This window comes from Pteropus alecto, unplaced genomic scaffold (assembly GCF_000325575.1).
Source record: "Pteropus alecto unplaced genomic scaffold, ASM32557v1 scaffold111, whole genome shotgun sequence".
In the NCBI taxonomy this organism is placed as follows: Eukaryota; Metazoa; Chordata; class Mammalia; order Chiroptera; family Pteropodidae; genus Pteropus; species Pteropus alecto.
In genome coordinates, this window is record NW_006431915.1 from 5,786,373 (window position 1) to 5,804,528 (window position 18,156).

The window sequence follows — 18,156 nt, forward strand, 5'->3', positions numbered from 1 at the left end:
ATTTATACTGCCCAGGAAAAATTCAGAGGAACTGGTCATGTTATTTGGGAAACTGATTTATAAAACTGAGCTAAATATTTTTTCTAGATTATCTCCAAACTGTTATTTGTCCCTAAACGAAAGTATGAGATCCCTATTGAAAGCCAAGCAATAGCCACCTTAAAAAAAAAAGTCAACTTTTACATCTAAAGAAACCCAAACTTGCAACTTCATAGACACATCAAAACTGAAACTTTGAAGGGAAATTGTGATCTTTTAAAACTGTCTGGATATTGAATTTTGAAACATACAAATTTAACAATTCCAGTTTAAGTTATTCTACGAATAAATGCAGACTTATTTATTCTATAATACCTTTATATCATCTTGCACTCTAAAAAGAGTTTCCCAAATTTCTGGAAGTTTATCAATGATGTCATCTAGGGGTCTTCCTCTCAATAAATCATTCAGAGCCAAACAGCTGAAAAATAAACAATTTGATTTGAAATATTTGATCAAAAAAGCTCAATATTTTACTCCGAAACATTCTTATCAAACAAGAACATGGATTCTGCCAATATTTCTGGTCATAACCACCCCACCCCAAGACAATGACTATTTTCTCCTTGGTGTCTCAAATATACCACAGACATATGGCATTTACAGTCATCAAATGTCTGTTTCCCACAACTATAATACAATCTTTGTGAAATAATACATCATTTTTGACTTACCACTGTACTCCTAGGGCCTAGCACACTGCCAAGCACAATGCGGGCACTGAATATACATAAATTATATATGTATAAATAAATTCTACCCTAAAAGTCATGACAGCATATAAATATATCTTGATGTCTAACAATTCAGTAAGTGATCTTCTAGTTTAATTTCATACTTATAAAAACTACGACAATTTAGGAAAACCACTAGTTTAAAAAGTTAAATAACAATAAATGTCTAATCCAACCAGAAATTTGCTTTTTAGTAGTTTGACACAAATTATAAAACTTAGAAATTTGAAAGAAAAAAAAAAATCAGTTGTATTTCACTGGTTTTCTATCTCCAAAAATGATACCTGGATTCTCGAACTCGCCACATATTACTGGTAAGGTTCTTAACCAAATCTTGAAGAATTTCCTTCAAATACTTGTCCACCTAATGAAAGCAAAAAGAATGAAATTAAAAATGTAAAACCCATCAATAATCAAACTTTTATCTCTCAACCACAATGACCATCTCTCATTATGTAGCAGCCTTAGTGTCTCTCGAGGCCTTTTATTTAGCCCACAAGTCTTTCCCCACTTTGGTTGCTAAAAGCTGCCAGAGTGATAACTTTAAAATGCAAACTTGATCCTTGTATTTCTTCACTGCATGAGAATAAAGTCCAATCACCTGGACATGGATACGAAGTCCTCTGTGACCCCTCTAGCTCTAATAGTCTCATGTCCTATTATCTCACCTCCCTCCATTCCCATCTCTACTCAAAATCTCCTTCCATATCCTACTTGTCTGGCCAATGCCTACTTGTCCTTCAAGATTCAAATCAGGCATCATCTCACAGAAAAGACTGGCCTACTCTTCCTGTGTCTCCCCAGCACCTTCTTAAGCACATATCAGACTGGACAAAGACTGTGCTGCTCCATCACACTGAGACCTCAAGGGCAAGAACAGTGTCTCACTTGTCTCTGCATCCCTGATACCGTGCACAGTGTCTGGCACATAAAGAAGCATTATGATTATTCAGAATGAAAGACGAGTTTAGTCTTTTAAGCTTCTGTTTTATTTTGATATACACACATTGATCTGGTAACAATTAAGAAATTGATGATAGACTCCATTTTTATACTAATCCGAAGAACCTCCAAACTTATGGCTTTTCCACTTTTTCAGGTAGGAGAGGTTTTGTTGTCCTTACTTATATGTAAGAGAACCAAGACAGAGAGGTACTTAACTCACCTTAAGATTTAACAAACTGATGTCTTTCTAAATCTACTTCTCTAAAGATTTTCCATAGTGATCTCATCCACACTTGTGGCTTCACCTTTCACTCATACAGAAATGACAATCACATCTCAAGAGCCTAGGCCTATACCTGAAGCTATAAAGTCAACTCACCTATTAGAACTTAGTGGACCCAGTGGTACAGAATCCTCCCCTAGAGCAAACGAAACTCACGGAGCCTCCAAAACTGAGCCCTCAAGTGTCTACCACACTCAACCTAGCATCAGATTGAAGAGAGAGGACAGGGCCACATCATATGCGGGGACTGAAGAGACACGGTAAGGATCATGGAATTTATTGAAAGTAAACTGTGAAGTCACCAAAAAGATTTTAACCCAAAATGGCACAATCTAATTTACGTTAAAAAAAAAAAAAAAAAAAAAACTTTTATTGCTGATAATAAATGAAGGAAGGCAAACAAAAGTGTAAGATGACAACCTGTTCATCAGGAAAAAAATAAGGAAAGCAGAGAGTGGATTCAAGGAACATTTTGGAAGCAGGATCAACTAAATGTGCTATTGATTCAACTGAAGATGTAGGTAAGGCAGGCAAAAATCAAGGATGACACCAAATTTCCAGGCTTGGGTAAATGAATGAATGCTGAGAATGGAGAGAGAGAACGTTGTTTTTTCAAGTCCTATTCCAGACATGTTAAGTCTAAGGTGTCTTAAAACAACATCCAAGTGAAGATGTCAAGCAGCAGTTAGATACGCAAGTCAGGAGCACAAGTTTTATCTGGGCCGAAAACATGACTGGGAACCATCACAATAAAGACAACAATTATATGCCCCGGAACTGATGAGCTCATCTAGAAAGATAAAGCTGAGAGAGTAAAAGGGACTCATTGGCAAGCCCTGAAAAATCCTAATATCTAAAAGTAGAGTAGAATATGAGAAGCCGCCAGATAAGAGATAACAAAGAGGAGAAACCACATATACTAACTGCCTGCTTCCTGTCTATCTCCTCAGCTAAGTGAACCTGAAGGTTAGGAACCATGTGACCCGTTCTCCACAGCATCAACAGCAACTGCAACCTACAGTATTCCATTCGTGTGAATATACTACCATTTCCTTAACCAGCCACCCGATGGACATCTAGGTTGTTTCCATTTTTGAGATTTCAATAAATGTTGTCATGAGCACATTTGATACCTTCAAAGAAGGAAGAAAGCAGGAAATGAAAGAAAGTTTGTTTGTTTTAACAAAAAGTACATGAAGTAGAAAGGAAGATGAGTACTGGGTTTAAATCTCCTGCATAATCTTGTACAAGGATTCAGATACTTGCCGTTGCTTTATCAGTAACCAGTGCATTCCAAATACTTGTCATGGCCTGCCGAATGCCAAGGTTGGGATCAAACTGATAACGATAGAGACGAGGAACTAGTTGAGGCAGAAAAGGAGCCAGCTGTTCTCCAGCTCTGGTAGCAATTACATTAAAACCAAAAGCAGCACCCTAAAAAAATAAGAAGACGAAGTGGGTTAGATATACCTGTTATAGTAAAGTAAAATATTAACATATCAAATATATGAAAATCACAGAATTCTCCCTCCCAAATTTGTCCCTGGATTGAGCCTGATTTATTGGGTGTCCCAGCTTCTCCAATCAACAATGCAGCCATGTAGCGGTCTGGCTCTCTCTCACCACACTTTTACAGAACACTCTGCATCTCAATTGCGACCATCTGCCAATGTAACAGATTTGGCTTTGGAGAAAAGTAAAAAAATAAAAACTGTCCAGTGATATCAACTTACCTTCCTAGAGTTCCACATTGCATGATGGTTGGCTAAATTCATAAATTTATACACCAGATCTGGTTGACTAAGATCACTTGCCAGAGAACAAAGCTCCTTGTAGGTGGAGAGGCCCTGGCTTGGAAACAAACAAACAAAAAGTATGCAATAATGTGTTCTCTCTATCTGGCCTAATAATAATTACACCACCAATTACTAGGACATTTTAAAATTACGTTTTCACTGTATTTCCAATACCAAGTTATCTGAACACCATAGAGAAGAGAATCAGGTTGAGAAGAATATAAAAAGTCACCTAAATCAATTATCAGCAGGGCCTGGTACGTAACATAAACACATCTGCAACTCCCATGGAGGTGGAGCCCTCAGCACTTTGGGAAGCAGCCCAGCAACCCTTCATTACACTGTGCACAAATCTCACCATCGTGAGAGTCAGTTGAAACAACTTGTGTCTTTCTCTAAGTTTTTTCTAAACTACAGCACTCCGGTCTTGGTAATAACATCTTTGACTCCTGTTAACTTTCCTCTTAACAAATAATATTTGCTCAAAACTTGATCATTTGTGTCAGTTATTTTGGGTTGGGGGGTAGGGACAGAACATTTTTTAAGAACTCAGAAGTCTTCAGGGAGAGTAAGTGAAATGAAAATAACTCTCCATGTGAAAACGGTGAGCTAAGGGAGTGCGTCCAGGGCAGAACTAAGTGCCACCTTCTAACGCTGTAGACAACTCTGAAGCAGGGCTCTGCGTGGTGCCACAGCAAGGCCCAGTATGCTGCAGCTCTACCTGAGGATTTTCAGAGGAAAAGCAACAGTGTAATCGCAATGGAATAATGATAAGATAAAGGAGGTGGGCTCTCGGAATTAATCTGAAATGCTTAACTGGTGGACTCCCAGATACCACGTAGAGTTGCCACCCCACAAGCCCATCCATCCAAAAAAAAACTAAGTGCCGTGGATGCTGAGCTACGCTGCCAGATGCCCCTCAGGATTCCCTGAGTTCAAGGTCAGATCCTCCCCCACAGCAGCCAATGGTTAGTCACTGAGAGGGTGTAAAGGCCTGATGAGGGGACATAAAGGCCCAGCCCCTAAAAGCGGGAAGACTCTGAAGGGTCACCCAAGCTCAGCTCCAGTGCAACTTGAGAAGTCAGTGTTTGCTTAAGTGCTGGCAGCAGGTCAGCTCCTCCTTGGGCCATCTGCCCTATCTTGCTTCCTAATTCCCTCCAGGGTGATGATCCCGGGCACCCTTTAATAAACTGCCAGCATACAAATCTCCATCTCAGAGTCTGTTTCCCAGAAAACCCGAACTACAACATTAGGTTTTTTCCATGGAAGTTTCCTTCTTCCACTAACACATTTCCTAGGAGGATGGAAATCAACCTCATAAGAGCTCTATTCACCAGACTAAGGATGTCTAATGACTGACCAACAGATTTGACACACTTACCCATCGGGTGTTTTGCCAAGGCCTCCCCCTTGAAATACCACTGTCTCTCCAGAAACTTCATGTTTAGCTCTAAACCAAAACAAGGGTAAGAATTTAAATTAGCCTCAAACTTTTCACATCAGCTTTCAACTCATTGGTACATTTCATTTGCGAACTGATAAAATCAAGTTCTCTATCAGTATTTACCAATTACAAGATGTCAGTGTTGACTAATCCTTTCCATCAGCCTGAGAATTTTATACAATGAAATCTAGAATAAACAAATTAATAGACCCCATATAAAAGACATCTCAAATAAAGTTACACTGAATTAAGTGTGGTCTCACCTTAAAAACTATCATTCCTACAAGGAAAGCAACATTAAGCACCAACCAATTACAAGAACGATACCCCTCCCCCATACTCTTCACAGATCAGACTATGAATGATATGCAAACTTCCTCTCCATGTCTTCACTTTCACTTAACCAAAAGTCACTATGGTATTTTTGTAATACAATGCTTTAACTATCCTGAGATCATCCAAAGCTTAACCCAGTGACATGTTTCTAAATAGTAGTTTAGTTTGCTTTCTAAATAGTACACACTGGATAATTAGACTGATATCCAGAGCATTAACAGTCATTAACCTGCAATTCAGAAAAGACTTAATAAACAGAAAAATGAAAAACTGAATTTTTCTTCTTCCACTGCATATTCTCAATATGTACAAAACTTGCCCTACGTGTTCAAATCTGAAATTTTCAAGTTCACTGTACCTTTTGCCAGTCATCAGTGTCTCTACAAGTGTAGAAACTAATTCCTGTTGATCTTGTTCATTGCCCAGTTCATATACCAACCCAAGGCCTTTTGAAGCAACGTCTTGGCTAAGTTCTACACAAAAGTCAGATAAAGTAATATTACTTTTAAAAAAATTTGTCTACCGGCCATCAAGTTGAAAATTTTAAAAACCTGTAACACTAACCCAAAATTTTATCAAAGTAAATTTATAAAAACAGAATCAATCTGCCTATTTTGTTAAAAATGTACTAAATCACTTCAGTAGATATGGCCCCCAAAAGTCCCTATGAAAGAGGATTACATTCACAGAAGATCCACCTCACAAACCAAGTCAACCCTGCTGGGCCCCGGTGTGCAGCGCACAGTGGCAGAGGATCAATGGACTGCAAATCATACATGTGAGAGGCAGAACAGATTCATGGAATTTCAATACACCTACATCTAATTTTTTTAATGAAAAGTTAACACACGTCCATATGTTTAAAACAATTAAGAAAACAAAGATACTATTTAAATGTCTAACACATACATTCATTCCCTCTTGGCTTAGAACACAAAAGGAAGAGGATTCAGAAGTAGAAGAAAGCCACTATTTAGTAGAAATACTCGGTTTAAGAAGGCCTCAGCTCCATTTTTAAATGCAAAACTGATGAATGTGATTTAATTTAATTGAAGAACTGAGTTTCCTATACGTTTATGTTCATTAATCCAGATTTTACAAACTTTAAATACAAGTTTAATAATATTAGAAATTAAATATTTACCAATAACCTACCATCATTTTCTGACAAAACAGACACAAATGCACTCTGAATTTCTTTCAGATGAGACTGAAAGAAGAAAAAAGGCATTTAGAAAACTGAAACTCTACCTCTTTGGGAGAATAAGAATCTTGCTCTCGGGTACACAACATGTATAAAATCTAGGACCCCTGCAGCGCCCTCATCTCTGAAGAAGGCCAAACTACCTGAAAGTTGGACCACTTACAGGCAGTCTAATGCACGCAGTCTGAGCCTCCCATCCTTACCATTTCCAACCATATACCTTCAAGTTTAGAATCATCTTCCCGCCAATATATATCGGGCTACCATCCTCCATTCCTTCATCTACAGCCTATTTCAAAATATCTATTAATGGTAAATGGCCCTCACCTCAACTTTGGCCCTCACTTTAATATGCTTTCCTACCCACCATCTTTAAACTATTAGTATTTCACAAGCAGGTTCCAGTAGAGCTGATCGCATGTATAATATAGCTTACCTTCACTTCTTTGTGGGTACTTAGCTTCCTCACAAGGGAGAGGAGCCAGATGCAGGCTGCTTGCCTCACATGTGGGTTGGGGCTAATGATATGTTTATTTAAAATCACATCCAACACCCAGGGTACTATATCATTCACTTTAGCTCCTAGGGAAAAGCAAAGAATGATAAGCAATTAAAATAACTGAATAGAGTTTCCTGAAAAAATTAATTTTAATCATTTACTCAATCCTATATTAAAATCTAAATGACTAAGATGTTTAAGTAAATTGCTGAAGGAATCAATAATCATTCATGTCAAAACTCAGCATAAGCTAAACAAATTTTCAAAGGTACTCAGGTTATTTTAGTTCCCTAGAATGAAAAATTAACCCCAAATTGCGAAAAGCCATACATGCATGTGGAGGGGCAGAGGTTATATGGAAAACTTCCGTACCTTCCTCTTCATATTGCTGTGACCCTCAAACTTCTCTAAAACAGTTGCATCATTATTTTTTAAATTATCCTGCAGTCTCTAGTCTCAGCAATTTTTCTTTCTCTACTATATCCTTCCCATCCTTTATCTAAAAACTAACACACGAACCCAACCACTTTTGACCTCACTTTCCTCCTCCAGCGACTGTGACATTTTTCTCCTTTATTACTTCAGGGTTCTTCAGCCTCAACACTGCTGACATTTTTGGCGGGAGAGTTTTCAGTGGAGAGCCATCGTGTGCACTGCGGGATATTTAGCAGCATCTCTGGCCTCTACCCACTGGAGACCAGTCACCTCACCCTCTCCAGGGTCCAAACATTACCAAATGTCCTCTGCGGGGTGAAATCGTCCCCTCCCAGTCAAGAACCACTGTTTTACATTAAAACCTTTCAATCTAGTTGTCTGTACTCATGGTCTACATTTTTCTCTCCTCTCAGTTTTTCTTGAACCCATTCTAAATCAGGCTTTTATCTTCTCCACTCCACAGAAATAACTCATACAAGTCACCAATTCTGTTGCTAAATTCAATGATTAGTTCTCATTTTAGTTGATCCATCAGCATTGTATGACCCAGCTGATCCCTATCCCATCCGTGCCACACACCCCTTCATAGACTTTCTTCCTTTCATTTCCAGGACACTCCTACTTCGGAATGATCCTTTTCAACATTCTTCTCTGCTTTTCCTCAACTACCAGAACTCAAAACTCTGGGGAACCCCGGAGCTCAGTTGTTAGACCTCTTCTCTACACACTTCCTTGGCGAGCACATCTAGGTTCATGGATTTAAATACTATCTTTACATGATACTCTCAAATATTTTCCAACTTGGAACTCCTCAAAATTCCATACTCCTATATCCAACTGACTTCCAGGTGTAAGAGAAAACACGCAGCATGCTAAACAGTGGTAAGGACTATGGAGAAAATTAAAGTGGAGAAAGTGGGTAGGGTGCTGGGCCTAGCTCACCTATGGGTGAACTAGGACATTCCAAAACTGCCCAGAGGGGTATGGAGGAAAAAGAGTCAGGGAAGCAGTTTTCCCTGCACCTTCCCCACCCCTACTCCACACACGTTTATCTCCCAGAGCCACCCCATCTTAAGTAACAACTCCATTCCTCTGGCTGCTCCTATCAAAAGCTCTAAAGTCATCCGTAACTCCTCTGACACCTCATATCTAATCCAACAGGGAATCCTACTGGCATATTTCAAATACCTTTAAGCATTCATTTCTCACCACTTCCAGGCTACCACCCTGGTGGAAGTCACCATTGCTTCACACCTGGAATTCTGTAGTAGCCTCCTACCTGTTCTTGCTCTGCCCTTGCCCAGTTCAGTCGACTTTCAACACAGCACTAAAATGACCCTTTTAAAATATAAGTTCAATCATGGTTCTCCTTAGTTCATAATCCTGCAACTGCTTCCTATCAAAGGCCCCCCCATGATCTGGCTTCCCACTGCCTCTCTGACCTTGCCTCTTACTCATGGTCTCCTCACACGCTCTGTTCCAGTCCCCCTGAACTCAAACACATTCATGCTTCAGGGCCTCTGCAATTGCGACTGCTTCTGCCGCGAATGCTCTTCCCCAAGAAACCTATACAGCTCACTCCCTTACCCGCTTCAAGTCTTCACTTTCAAGACACCTTCCTGAGAACGGGCGCCCTATGCACTCTGAATGACCATCCAAATTTTATCTACCTGCTTTCTCTGCTTTACTTTTCTCCATTGTACTTATCACTATTTAGCATGCTACACGTTTTCCCTTATTTTGCTTCTTGTCAACTCTCCCACTACAATGTAAACTCCATGGGAGCACAATTTTCAACTGCTTTGATCATTCCTGCATGGCCAGTACCTAGAGTTATACCTGGCTCATACTACACATTCAATAAATATTTACTGAATTAATTTACTACTTAACCCTCTCTGACTATGATAAAAAATACATACATTGACTACTTTGTTTCTAGAGAAAATGAAGTCAGCTGCCAAAAAGGTCTTAGGAAATCACTAAAATTGTACATTTATCACTATCTGAAATGGCGAAAGTGAGACAGAACACATTTTGATTATTTGTAAAATGAAAATAAAACAACTACTACCTTGAAAACTAACTACTCCTTCTTCCTCCTCAGAAACCACACCTTCACATCCAAAGCCTGAGCCCCGCTGCAGACACTTCTCACTCCTCCTTCCTGGCTCCCCACCACCCCCGGCCCCTCTTCTTTCAGTTTTCATTAACTCTGATCTTCTCCCCAGCCTCAGCCTGGGATTTTTTCCCTTCTCTGCCTTCACTGGGTTGGGGAAACTGGATAGAAACGGTATTACCATTAATCGAGACAGGGAATAAAGAGGGAAACGATTTTAGGAAATAAAGAAGACATACTATTTCGGAGGGTGAGAAGAGGAAAAGAAGATAATTTCAGACTTAGACATATAGAAATGTTGGTGCCAATGGGACCTCTGTGTGAAAAGCCCAATAAACTGTTGGCAATACAGCTCTGGAGTGAACACACAATGGTTCTAAGACAGAGCTATACTTTTGGGGGTCACTGACATAGACTGGAGTAAGCTATGGGTATGGGGGATCTGGGGTTTCCTAACACCAATGCGGAGTGTGGAGGAAACCGAGCAGTGAAGGAGAGGAAGTCAAACAGAGGTAAAAGAGGAAATCTAGGGAAACGGTCTTGTACAAACTAAGTGAAAAATGTCCCAAGAAAGTGTTGGCATATGCTGAAGGCCTGGGTGAAAACGCATCTCAGTAACTAAATTAAAAACAGAGGAGGACAAGTAAAATAAGATTTCAGAAAGCATGAAATGGATAAGAGAGATAACCCTAGAATGGTAACATTCTAGGATGGTAACATTAGGAATGGTAACATTCCTAAGAAAAAGAGAAAAAGCTAGAATTAGACTCACAAAGACAGAAAAAGGCCTGAAGAAGGTAGAGCCGTTATTAGTGGACAATCCCACCTACACGGGAATCCTGGCTGCAGAAAAAGGCACTAGGTGCCATCAGCTCCTCACCAGTCACATTAATCTAGTTCCCAGTCAGATCAGAGCCCTTCTTTTACTTTCTCGTAACCACGATCTTAGCAGCCTGCAGTTCTATCTGGGCAACTACAATTACCAAATTAACAAGCCCTTATTAGATTCCCACAATGTGCCAGGGACTGTGTTTCATGCTTGAGATACAAAGATGGCTAAGACCTAGGGCCCTCACTGGCTTCTCAAATGCTGTCCCTTCTATTCAAGGCAAGATTAGTACACTGCAACAAAAAAGCCCAAACAGCTGAGCAGCACTCGGTTGGGAATGACAAACAGAACATGGATGATCACAGTTTAGGTAAAAGACTCATCATCACCCACTTCACCACAATATTTTGTTTTCCTTTCCCTAAACACATAAAGACACATAAAGACGGGAGAACCCTGACGCTTGATGGACAATTTAATTGAGACTCTTGGACGTGCAAAAAACCCAGCAGGATCCAAGCTTCCAATTACAGTTTGAAACAACACAGAGAAAGTTCAGAAGTTTGAAGACTGGCCTAGGTACCTTGCTATTAACCTTCATTTGCTTAGGTCACTAAGTAGAAATCCATGGACTCAGAAATATGCCTTTTATAGCAAATCCACTCTCAAGTGTGAATGGGCTCTCACTTCTGTCAAGTCCCCGACATCATCTCTCACGTACAAACTGAGTTGATACTTCCAGTTTGGTTACCTACTTATTAACAATAGTCGCTTCCCTTCCTAGAGTATCTTTCCTCTATACAAATTTCTCCTTACCTTGCTTCATATACTTCCAAACAGAAGCCTCAGAGAACTGACTCTACCTGGCTTCCATCAAGCTGCAGCTCCCCTAAATAGAATGTGAGGAAAAGTGTGTTTTCTATTTCCTGTAAATCTCTTTATGATAGCTAATGCAATAATAGGTGAACGAGGAAGCAGGTAATCACAGCAGTGTTAAATTTAACTATAACACTAAGTAAAATAATTATTAATGTATTCACAAGACACAAAACATATGAAATCATAGTATTTTTAACATGTAATCAGAAACTGCATGCTCAACTATGTAGTCACTAAAAGCCATGGCACCTGGAGCATGAGCAGAAGACAATGAAGCTTCCTTGTGTCATAAAGAATTAGGGGACACGTGATTTGGAAACTGTTATGCCTTGACTTATGAAACTGGCTAAATAACACCAATTATCATGAAAAGAGCACAAATTTGAGGGTAACCCACAACTAACTCCCCTGTTGCCTTTCAAAAGACTTGAAAAAAGTTCTCATTTATTACATGTTCACTCTCCTTTAACTGACTATTTTTCTTGACTGAACCAAATTGGTAAGACAGATATAAATATGTGAAAAAGTTAAAATGGAATGTATAACTTTTTCTTTTGCTTCAAACGTGATAAAGAGAATAGAAAGAAAAGGGTCACTTGATGATTATAAATCAATTAGCTAAACATCTGGTACCAGCAAGAGGAGTGTATTCTTCTTCAGTCACTAGCCAGGCATCTCGGGCAGCCACGGAACTAGTTCCTATCGCAGCACTGGTAATGGCTTCACCGATAGTGAACTGAAGTTCTATCTGCTTGGCCTGCAATGAAGGAAACAAAAGCCATGAATCAGAGACAGCACTGTCCCAAAACATCCATTTTACAGAAAGACTGCTTAATATCTTTTTTCTCAGTATGCTTTGTTTTGACTCAGCTGGACTGCTTTTGGCTAATGGGATGGTTTAAAAGTGAGGTAGGGTGAAGGAATGAAGAAGGTAAGAATGGCTTGAACATCTTTTCCAAGTTTACGTTGCACTCCTCACCTTCAATAGAAAACCTCTACACAATGATTTTTAACCTCTGAAGAGAAGGGCATGGACTCTGAAGCCGCACAGGTCTCAATGCAAATTCTAGCTTTGTCTCTCACAAGCTGCCTATCCTTAAACTCTGAGTCTCAACTTCTTCACATATAATATGAGCATAATACCATCACCATCTCATCAGGCTGTAATGATTTAATGAGATTAATGTACAGAAAGCTTCTAGTGGATTCCTAATTTGTAGTAACTGCACAGTAAGTAGCAGCCATTATAACGTAATACCAACTCCTCTTTGCAATCTTATATTACATGATACCTACAAGTTATTCTCAAATGGTTCAGGAAAAAAATAGGGAATGATAAAGCAAATACGGTAAATGTTAAAATTCGGTAACTCTGAATAATGGGTATAAAGGAACTCTTTATATTATTCTTACAATTGTGCTGTAAGTTTGAAATTGTTTCAAAAATCATGTCAGAAAAATTCTATATGATATATTGTCAAATTTTAAAAAGTTTAACATTTTTGACACACTTCCCAAATATGATTCACTGACTCAATACAGAATTGGACCTGTCTTAGTTCCCTCTGGAATTTTTCTGTTTACTGTAAACTGTTAAGAAATCTAAGAATAAGGGAACAGAAGAGAATAAAAAACAGAAAGCATGAGGGATATGGGAATATTATGACCTTTTGAGAGAACTCTACAAAGCAGACAGACAACAGTTTAGCAGCTCCTAATCTCAAACAAATGTCTTGATACAGTGTCAAATGCTGTATCACATGCTTCCTTTTCTGAGAGAAAAGGATTTAAGGGCTTCAGGCCCACAACTTCCCTGGTCTAAGCTGAGAAAAAGGAATTTCAACAAAGAGAATCCAATATTAGGGATTCATTTTATGTGCCCTTTTTTTACATGTTTCCTATTGTTAATAACAGTAAAATTGGCATTATAAACAAAAACAAAACTCCCTAACTCCAATTATGAATAATATTATATCTAGACTGCTTTATATATTCCAAAATAAGAGGAAGTCAATAGATGAAATAAAAATAGGCACATGGGGATTCATTACATGATAATCACTCTACTTTGTGTATATTTGAAATTTTCCATGATAAAAAGTTAAATAAAAAAACAAAACTTCAGAACTTTGTCTCAGCTGACTGTGAAGATATTTGCTTCTCTGAGTTTCATGCTTTTTTTTTCATTCTTATCCTTTAATCTATCATGTTTCCAGCTTTTCATATATTTCTGTACTTATAAACTCTTAATAGCTTCAATAGCAAGTTAAGAATCCAGACAAACCTTCATTTATTTAAACAAAACTAGAAGAAATCCATCTTTTCTCACAGATTTTAAAAAAGAAAAAAGGTGAAAAAAGCAGACATCATAACGCTTTCCCCCAAGTGATTACAACGTCAGTGACATCCACGGAGAACCTGATACGGGTATAATTAATACACTACCAAAAAATTTCCTTAAAATACTGAATTAAATCTAACTATGGGCGGTGAACACACAATGCAATGTACATATTTATATGTGTGTGTATATATATACATATATATATATGCATATATGTATACATGTATATGTGTATATATTTATATTATATACATACGCATTATATATATATGCCTTACTGTTAAATTGTACACCTGAAACTTACTAGATCTTGTTACCCAATGTCGCCATAATAAAAATTTAAATAATTATAAATTTTTAAAAAAGAAAAAAAATACAGAAATAAGAATCCAGAGCCCTAAAATTTAATACTTGCTCTATCACTTAGCTGCCTGAGTCCTCATCCCCAACTCTCCTCACCCCCATCCTTTAAGGCCCAGCAGCAACCTCACCTCCAAAACACCTGCACCAATTCTCCCAGACAGAAGTACCACCCATGCCGTCCTTTGTGAGTCTACTGCCTTATACATAAATGTCTCTTCAGGTTCAGTTACTCTGCCAATACTTACTGAAGTCCTACCACTAACAATCACACTGCTAGGCACTGGTTTTACAGTAGGGAATGAAACCAACTCTGTCTTCAATCTAGTGGGCAATTAGATTGAATGCTGCAAATGCAGTGGTGATAAATGCTGCAAAGAAAAAGCACCGAGAGTCACGACAGCACAAATAACTGGTTTGAAGGGTCAAGAAGGCTTTCCAGGGGACAAGCAACAACCTGAGAAAGAAGGAAGTATGGGTCTTTCAAAAGCTCGGGGCAAAGGAGGATGGAGAGGCTGGCATCAAAAATGTAAGTGAGCGACAAGAATCAAGGCTGGATCAGGGGCTAGATCACGCTGTGCTAAGATAATTATCATACTGGGCAGCAGCTGTCAAATGGCAAGTCTTCTCCACTATACCAGGCATTTATCAACAGGACAGAAGCTAAGTCATCAGGCACAAGAGCAACTGGAACACCCGCACCTATTCCCCATATCTAGCTGACTGAGTAGGTTTTCCCTTCTACCCACAGTGCACTGTGCTTTACTCAAAAATTATGACATAAAGACTTTCCTACATGATTAGTCAATGCCATGCCTGCCACAGTGATGAGCCCAAGGCTGGCATGCAATAAGTACTTGGTGAATAAATAAATGAAAGGTGAATTTAAAATCTCACAGCATGCTATAGTCCGACTTTTGTTTGAATGATTAACAATCAGATAGCAATAATAAATACCTCCACAGAATCCATCAGACCTTGCAAGAGTAGTTTCTGGTGAGGAAAATCTCCATCTCCAACTGGAAAATATCCCAATGTTTGGATTGCTCGTTCTTTCATCTGGAAGAAGAGAGTTTTTTTCTTAAACAGAGTTTATAACAGCTGTACTCCAGAACATTTCCACAACGAGACAGCAGGAAGGGGCAATCTAACTAATGCAGCAGTGCACAGGTTTTTGGTTTGTTTTTAAGTATCTAACTTTACAGAATCATGTCTGTAAGACAATGGAGCGACAAAGACATAAAACTGAGTCCACAGTTGCAAAAGAAAAAAGAAGAAAGCCTTTAATTAGGTTTATTATCCTTCAAACTACATCACTTAAAAATGTAGGTTTTGGGCCCGCAGGACCTAAGATCAAATGACACAGCCTGATCATTTTAGTAGCCTTTACAAGTATGTATCCATAGGCAAGTTACCTCACCTCTCTGTGACACAATTTCTTCATCTGGAAAACACAGATGACAATTATATCTACTTCACTAGACCTTTTGGAGGATTCAATTATACGTGAAGCATTTAGCATAAACCTGGCACATTATAAGCGCTCAACAGTGGTTGGCAATGATTAACTAATAACTAATAAAAACTGTACTGTATGATCTCAGAAAGTTTCAAACAGTAGCAAGACCAAGAATAAGATTACATGTTTACTAAACCTGTAGTAAAATAACTATTCTGCTCATTAAATCATTTCATATTTCAATACTAAGGTGTTCTGACCACAAAGAAAATGTTTTAAAGTCTATAAAATTTGTATCTAAAACTAAAAAACTATAAGTATCCTTTCCCTTTCAGATTACTCACACTGTTTACTAATGCCCAGATTTCTTAAAACCAAACTTGCTGGAGGAGGTTAAGATTTAGATTTGGTCTGAAATTATAACAATATTTAACACTTTATTATCTAGCACTTTATTATCTAACACTTTATTACCTGATGCATTTAACACTTTACCCAAATCTTAATAGTTACGAGCCTAAATTGGAGTAACTAGATCAAATGGTGCGCAAAGGTTATGCACAAATCATCCCTAACTCAAAATTAAACGGTCACCTAGACTTTCCTCTTTACCATTCCTTTTTGCATTAAGTCCTTCCTCCAGCTGCAATGCCATCTACCTCTTTACAAATGTGTTTTTGCACATATATATGTATATATACACATACACACACACATATATAAATAGAAATAATATCAGAATGGAAAAAAATAGAGACTTGCCTTATTTGTTTCCTTACTGGAGGGTATTCTATTTAGTAAGCTTTCCACAAGATGTAATTTGGTGAAGCCAGACCCCTCACTGGGGATTGGGAGAGGGCCATTTCTGCCAATTTCACCCAGGGCTGTACAGGCAGCAACTGCCAGGAGAGGAGATGTGCTGTCCAAAAATGACCCTGTAAGCATATTTGGACAAAACTAAGAATAAAATACTATTATCTTTGTGAGCCAAAGCAACCAGCAATGTCCACAGGATTTGTAAAAGACAGCAAAACAAAATCAAAGTCTACAGTATCTTCTAGTTGATAATGTGTTAATGTTTGCTCAGTAATAAAAACTATGGAAACAGGACAAAGAGTAGTGTCCTTTTTTTAAATGTTTAAAGTTTTTCCATAACACAATCATGTCATATAGAAACATGTAGAAAAAACATGTAGAAAAAGAGCACTTTTATTGTTATTAAAAACTATTTAGCATCAAATAAGGTTTGTGAAAAGGCTTGTGACTTTAAAGTTCATTGCTGTAAAAAGAGATCCAAATGCTATATTAAATTGTAACCTAATTCAAAAATTGTAGCATCCAAGCCAGCACTGGCACATTAATCACCTATTGTTTCTGTGGCATTCTGAATGACTTCCTCTTGTTCAGGCAGGAAGTCAGCATCGGTTTCCAGGTCTCGTTGCTCTGCCATTCTCATTTTCTTTTTAGCCAGATATCTTCCTACTGTGAATCCCAATGCAAGCAAAGATCCATGCTGTATCTCTGGGCTCTGAGTATAACAACAAAAGAACATATGTCTGTCTCTCTCTCACATGTGCAAGAATGCATTGAAATAACTGTGTCCCTCCAACAAAACGTAAGGCCAAAGAATAAAGTGATCATTCCAATGGATGCTAACGAATCAGGCTTAAGGAATAAGAGAAACTGAATTTTTAACACAGATAATTCCAAAAAGTTATACGTAGTCCTGATTCACTTCGAGATTTAGATTCCCTAATCCCTCTCCCTCTCCAACTCTGGGTGAGATAACTTTCTTGCATGCTCCTATTATAGCACCCATGTAACTATACCATCATAATCTTCAAGCATAAATTCTCCCTGTTGCCAACCAAACCCAATAAACAAATCCTAACTGCTAAAATACCTCCGAACGAAAGGTAGGCCATAAAATATGTAAAAGCACATGGTTTTGACAGTGTTTTCTGCTAGGACAGGCACAATAACAGGTGACAGTGGATGGGAAAGAAAAAAGGAACATTTCTGAGCACCAGGTAGTAGCAAGGAGTCTCACGTACTTACTCTCTGCTGCATTCTCAACACCTAAAACAGTGCCTATCGGACTCAAGGCACACAAATTTGCTGAACCAATTCAATCAATATATTATCTATCTCATTTAATCTTTACAATTATAAAAGTTTATTTTACGAATGAGAACACAAAAACTAAAAATGTATTAGATGCTTTTGTAAAATTCTACTATCTCCCACAAATAAAGAATGAAGACCAAACTGGTAACATACATGGTTATCTTTTGTAGTCTTTATAAGCTGTTCTATCATTGACTTCAACTCACTTCCCGACACTGTAGAGACCACCACAGAATAAAACAATGCTGCCAGTTCACGCATCTCTTCTTTACTACTATTCATCAGACTCTGAGCGGTGCAGAAAAAGAAATATATACATGATAT

General features: G+C 38.3%; 1 protein-coding gene across 2 annotated transcripts in view; it reads right to left on the bottom strand.

Annotated features, from left to right (window-relative positions):
• ECPAS (Ecm29 proteasome adaptor and scaffold) overlaps positions 1 to 18,156 on the bottom strand; it is a 79,214-nt gene that overhangs the window by 17,855 nt on the left and 43,203 nt on the right. For both annotated transcript variants that reach the window (XM_025041521.1, XM_006906098.3), the window contains exons 20-32: positions 17,986 to 18,120; positions 17,071 to 17,233; positions 16,468 to 16,640; positions 15,204 to 15,305; positions 12,176 to 12,299; positions 7,218 to 7,363; positions 6,733 to 6,787; positions 5,936 to 6,050; positions 5,179 to 5,247; positions 3,735 to 3,852; positions 3,268 to 3,435; positions 1,058 to 1,137; positions 355 to 460 (exon numbers count right to left, since the gene is read on the bottom strand). In XM_025041521.1, coding sequence (XP_024897289.1) covers positions 355 to 460; positions 1,058 to 1,137; positions 3,268 to 3,435; positions 3,735 to 3,852; positions 5,179 to 5,247; positions 5,936 to 6,050; positions 6,733 to 6,787; positions 7,218 to 7,363; positions 12,176 to 12,299; positions 15,204 to 15,305; positions 16,468 to 16,640; positions 17,071 to 17,233; positions 17,986 to 18,120 — 1,554 coding nt within the window. The remainder of the gene's footprint in view (positions 1 to 354; positions 461 to 1,057; positions 1,138 to 3,267; positions 3,436 to 3,734; positions 3,853 to 5,178; positions 5,248 to 5,935; positions 6,051 to 6,732; positions 6,788 to 7,217; positions 7,364 to 12,175; positions 12,300 to 15,203; positions 15,306 to 16,467; positions 16,641 to 17,070; positions 17,234 to 17,985; positions 18,121 to 18,156) is intronic.